Consider the following 5810-nt stretch of genomic DNA (forward strand, 5'->3'; position numbering starts at 1 on the left):
GCTGGTGGCAGGTGGTACAAGCCCCCCCAGGCGACACTCAAGCCTGGAGGCAGGGAGAAGGGGACTTCGGGGATGTGAGCCAAGCGCCACTGGAGACAACCCACGCACCTGAGGTGCAGCTTCTCCTTGGAGCCAAAGTGAACACGAGGCATGTCCCAAGCCAGTGCCAGCTCCAGCGTCCTGTGACCCCGGGCAGGCACCCTGCAGCTGGCACACACCGCTGCTGCTGTCACCTCCCCCTTCTCCGTCGGGATGCTTTTACCTGCCGGGACAGAAAAAAAGTATTCCCAAGTGACCAAGGAAGCCCTGTGGAGGGGTGACTGATACTCCCATGCACCCCAAAGGGAATGAGACTATTTGGGCATGCCACAGCCCCCTTGCAAGCTGGAGGGTACATCCTCAGGGTTTTAAGGGATGACATTACCGCACGTGAGTAACTGCTTTTTGCAAGCAGGAAAAAAATACCTGCCATGGGTGGAGGGGTTAAAAAGAGTAAGTCATCAAAGCAGAGGCAGGAAAAGCCACCAGGTACGAGTGGAAAGGACAGAGCACCCCATGACTTCGTAACTGCGCTGCACTCAAAGGCACTGTGACTTTCTAGTGACAGTCATTGTTTCCAGCTTTTTGCAGGGTGCTTGAATTGCCCATATTTACAAAAAGCCCTGAGGAGGCTGGATAATTATATGCTGGCTCTGACATGTGTACCAGGTAAACTCATTAAAGCAACAACTTTAACAGAAGCACAGATCTTGACTATGGTAATGCCTGGCATGCACAAAGGAAAACCACATCCCAATAGCCTGGGGAGCTCTGAGCACATCTAGGCAGGAAACTTAGTTTTCCAGAAATATTTACGTAAATGCTTTATTTACATAATTTAAGCTTCAAGAAATCTTGCAAAGGCCCAGTGCCAGCATCACTAGTTTGTCAGCATCATCCTTGTTCAAAAGCTGGCAGAGACATTAGGCAAATGCTCAGCTTTTACTGCAGTAAGAGGTTAGCAGCAAGGGCTGGGAGACACCACCCTGCTTCAAGACTTCTGCTAAGGAACTAAGCAGATAACTGAGGATGGTGCAGAAGTATCATGGGAATACTAGAGACCTTCAGGGAACCAATGTAGTAACAAAAGGACAGCAAGTGATGGCAGCACCAAACCCTGAGGACTACTAAACACCTGGCAGAATGAATCTGATGTGGATCAGCTCACAGATCTGGCAATGGGAACTTGGGGAAGGTGGCTGGGCATCACCTCGGCTATTCAGCAGAAATCTCAACTCAGTGTGCAACCCTACACAGACTAACAATATACTGGTATGTGCAATTAATTGAGAACAGCCCCAAAGTGGTGCTAACAGCTTTTGGAGAACCACAAGGACAGTGTGACAAGCAATGGGAAATTTGGATGCAGCCTAAAGATACAGACAACACCAAGTTGGGTGGGAGTGTTGATCTGCTGGAGGGTAGGAGGGCTCTGCAGAGGGATCTGGACAGGCTGGATCGATGGGCAGAGGTCAACTGTATGAGGTTCAATAAGACCAAGTGCCAGGTCCTGCACTTGGGTCACAACAACCCCATGCAACGCTACAGGCTTGGGGAGGAGTGGCTGGAGAGCTGCCTGGGGGAAAAGGACCTGGAGGTGCTGGTTGACAGCCAGCTGAACATGAGCTGGCAGTGTGCCCAGGTGGCCAAGAAGGCCAACAGCATCCTGGCCTGTATCAGCAAGTGTGGCCAGCAGGAGTAGGGAAGTGATTGTGCCCCTGTACTCGGCACTGGTGAGGCTGCACCTTGAATCCTGTGTTCAGTTTTGGGCCCCTCACTACAAGAAGGACATTGAGGTGCTGGAGTGTGTCCAGAGAAGGGCAACGAAGCTGGTGAGGGGTCTGGAGCACAAGTCTTATGAGGAGCAGCTGAGGGAACTGGGGTTGTTCAGTCTGGAGAAGGAGAGGCTGAGGGGAGACCTTATCACTCTCTACAACTACCAAAAAGGAGCTGCAGTGAGGTGGGTGTTGGTCTCTTCTTCCAAGTAAGTAGCGATAGAACGACAGGAAATGGCCTCAAGGTGAGCCAAGGGAGGTTTAGTCCAGATATTAGGAAAAAAATTTTTACTGAGGGAGTGGTCAAGCACTGGAACAGGCTGCCCAGGGAGGGGGCGAAGTCATCATCACCAGAAGTGTCTGCTGCCCAGGGAGGTGGTGAAGTCATCATCACCAGAAGTGTTCCAAAAATGGGTAGTTGTGGCACTTCAGGACATGGCTTAGTGGGCATGGTGGTGTTGGGTTGATGGTTGGACTTGGCAATCTTAAATGTCTTTTCCAACCCTAATGATACTGTGATTCTGTAAAGCTGGGAACCAGTCACAGCATCACTGAGAGCTTTTTGTGATGGCAACAAGGCAGCTGGAGGAAGGGAAATCCACCCTTGCTTGGATGGTGCCCTGCAACCAGCATGGCCACCCGCTACCCCTGCTCCCCCTCTGCCTGTCCCACAGAGGACCAAGGGACTCACCAGAGGGGGAATCCAGCCTGCCGTCCTGCAGGAGATCCTGCCACACCTCTCTACCTGATCCTGCGGGATTGAATGCCATGAGGTGGGTGACTCCCGTGCCAGCCTGGGGAAGGGAAGAGTATCATCAGGGGCTGGTACTTTTCAGGGGCAGATGCAGCTTCTCCCCTGCCCCCAACAAGAACTCTGGGACCCCACACTCACTCCCCACATGCTGCCCAGCAGTGTTAACTCCAAACCTACTCACCTGCCGTCCTGCAAGCTTCACCCATAGTGTCTCTCCTGGCACCCACCCCCAAAGAGGGTGCCCTTGGGGAAGTGCCCACTCTTGCTCCAGCAGTCAGGCAAGCACTGAGGACCAGTGCCAACCACAATCCATCATACACCCACCCTTTACCAGCTGCCTGCAAGCAGCCCCAGCACATTCAGGAGGACTCTACAAGCCCCCCAGGAGGGGCCACACCACCACACCCTTTACCTTCTCCCGGGCAGAGATGGCGAGGGTGAAAGGGTTCACGCGTGTGCAGTGGTGCAGCAGGACTCCAGCAACCCTCTCTCCCTCCTTCTCAAAGGCAAAGGGCTCGTTCCAGTGTCCTCCGCTCCTGTCCTCCTTAGTTCCCGTGCCATTCTGCAGGCTGAACATGATGGAGATGTCCACATCCTCATCCCTCCCATTCTCCACCTCCCAGATGAACACTCCCACCGGCAGGCTGGAGTCCTGGCAGAGACAGACAACACTGCATATAGGGCTGGTGCTCCACGGTAAGCTGTCGGAGTACCGCTGCTTCTGCTGCTGGAGAGAACATGTGGGATGCAGTGGGAACAAAAGCACCAGGAACAACTCAGTCTCGGAGTCCGTTGCCAAGCTGGGGAGCAGCAGAGAGAGCAGAGGAATTTGGGAAGTGTGCAATACAAAACTCAGATCACAAGCTCTGGGCTAGGAAACCCCACACAGGGCAATACACAGATGGAAAGCAACGATTAAGGCTCAGATAGGTGTCTCACCACCCCTACGCTCAACAAGTTGACACAGGCTCACGTGCTTCGCTGGGGTAAGAGGAAGGTCAGGTGTGTCGGCAGCACAGCCTGCCGCCCTCGCCTGCGGCTGGGAGCGAGCAGGAGCAACGGAGCGGCGAGGCATCCCTTGCTGCCATCCCGAGCTTCCGCATCGCTGTGGGGGTTCCTCCTGCCTGGGAGCATTGCTGAGCAGAGACACAGGGAAATGTTGGGAAAGCCCGGCTGGGAAAGCCCAGCTAATAAGCAGCTCTTCCCCTGGGGATGGACAGCTAAAACACTCTCAGAAAACACCCAGCTCACAAACCAACCCATGAGTACAGGCTGAGAGTTTCCCAAAAATGCTACCACCAGATCCTCCAGGCTGTAAGGCCACAGCTCTGGACCTGCCATTCCGGGTGGACGGGAGCTGGGATGGTCACAGGACAAAACCAAAGGCAGGGAACAAGCAGTACAAAGAGCCAAAGCACAGGTCAGAGGAGAGAGGAGCAGCTACCAGAGCTAAGTACAGGGGGGAAAAAAAGGATGAACCTTCCAGCCCCCAGGAGGGGCAAAGCCTTCCAGGGTCCTGCTGCTACACACCTGGCAGCTGGCACTGGGGTCTTAGGACAGAAGAGACCAGGCCAGGCTGGGAAAGAACATTAAGAAGGCGACAAGCCTGGTTGTCTTCAGGCAGTGCCGAGCTGGGCAGGAGGGACAAGGAACTCCTCTACTGCAGCATCGCTGGACACACAGGCAATGCTTAGAGGTCAAAAACTCACCAGCTCCAAGCCTCTCCTAGCAAAACAGGACAGACTGAGCATCACACAGTACAGCCCTGTCTTTGCTGTGCCAACCCTTTCCCCCTCCCACGCAGGCAGCTCTGCCACATCCCTGCCAACCTGCTCCGTACGAGCCGTGCTGCTGCAGCGCGGCGTGGCCCAGTGCTCCCACAGGACAGGCTGCCACCAGCATGGAGCCATCACCTCCTTACCTTATAGTCATGGGGGATGACGGGAGAGACCTGGCGGCAGGTGAGCACCACGTTTTGCCCCGGGAGCTCGTAGACCATCCAGGCACGGGGGTACAGGGCATGGTAGAAGGCGTAGTGGCCACAGTAGCCCCAGTTCCAGCCTTGCAGCGTGCTGGGTGTCTCCACAGACAAGACCTGCTGGTAAACTGTCTGCCCTTTGCAACGCAGGCACACCGTGAACTGGGGAGAAGAGAAGCACATAGAGGACACAAGATGAGCCCAAGAGCAGATACTGCAACCACTCAGGCTGCTGCAGTGCTGCTCGTACCCCTCGCAGGCCCTGCTGCACCTACCTGGTTGGCGATGACTGTTTCGTAGTGATAAATGCCAGGGTTCAGCTGCCAGCGGCAGAACTCACCCCGCCAGCCACGGGTGATGGTGCCTCCCCCGATCCCGCCCAGCGGGCACCCTGGCAAAGATACCAGAAATTAGCACCCCCATTCCTCCCCGTAGTAGGATCCAGCTCAAGGACCCCACCATGCAGCTCCAGGGCCCCACAGCACTGCCCGCACCCCAGAAGCTCCTTGACCCACTCCTGCACTCTAGCACCTTGAGAGCCCCACGTGAATCCCTGCCCAGCCAGCACACAAGGTATTGCACCACCCCAGTGCCCAAACTGGAGGCTGACCGTAGATCTGCTGCAGAGGAACAGCACACAAGAGGTCAATGAAGGCAGATTTCTTCTCTATGCGGGTCTTCTTGTACCACCACCTGAAGTACCTGCAGAGGAAAGAGGTATGAAAGGAGTCAGGAGCAGGCGTCACTGTCCCTTCAGTGGCGCTGGGCAGGATGTACCAGTGCACATTGCAGCTGCCCCTCTTGTAGCGATGTACAACGGGAACCAGTGTCCCAGGGTGTATGGGGTGGCAGCGCCTGCCGTCCGTCTGCAGCATGTATCGGTCAGCAGACACGAGCAGGCAGAGCTCAGGCACTTCAGGGCTGCCTGCAAGGGCACGGCGCGAAAACGGAGCGTGCAGATACCAGAAAGCAGAGCTCCCAGCTCGTGCAGGGGCAGGATGCTTTCCCAGATGCACATGGACAAGTGGGAACACACACAAGGACTACCACCACCACCACCTCTGTTCCTGGTAGGGCATGTCCTGCTAAGGAAAGTCTGGGAGTAGAGGCACAAGCCCAGAGAAGCTATGTGCTGCTCCAGGGACATGAGCATGACTCTTCCACCTTCATGTCCCCATTGTCACACGCAGCCCTGCCACACAGAATCATAGAATAAGGACATCCAGTCCAACACCCTGCAGTGAGCAGGCACAGCTTCAACTAG

The 5810-nt window shown here is 55.3% G+C and overlaps 1 protein-coding gene across 1 annotated transcript in view; it reads right to left on the reverse strand.

Moving 5' to 3' along the window:
* LOC104622076 (non-lysosomal glucosylceramidase-like) overlaps positions 1-5471 on the reverse strand; it is a gene marked incomplete at both ends in the record, with an annotated part of 8808 nt that extends 3337 nt beyond the window's left edge. Inside the window, 7 exon segments of the mRNA XM_010288737.1 lie at positions 109-262; positions 2506-2608; positions 2981-3220; positions 4490-4708; positions 4822-4937; positions 5157-5248; positions 5324-5471. Of these exon segments, the coding sequence (XP_010287039.1) occupies positions 109-262; positions 2506-2608; positions 2981-3220; positions 4490-4708; positions 4822-4937; positions 5157-5248; positions 5324-5471 (1072 nt within the window).
* Between the last annotated feature and the right edge of the window lie 339 nt (positions 5472-5810).

Source organism: Phaethon lepturus, unplaced genomic scaffold (genome assembly GCF_000687285.1).
Source record: "Phaethon lepturus isolate BGI_N335 unplaced genomic scaffold, ASM68728v1 scaffold21126, whole genome shotgun sequence".
NCBI lineage: Eukaryota > Metazoa > Chordata > Aves > Phaethontiformes > Phaethontidae > Phaethon > Phaethon lepturus.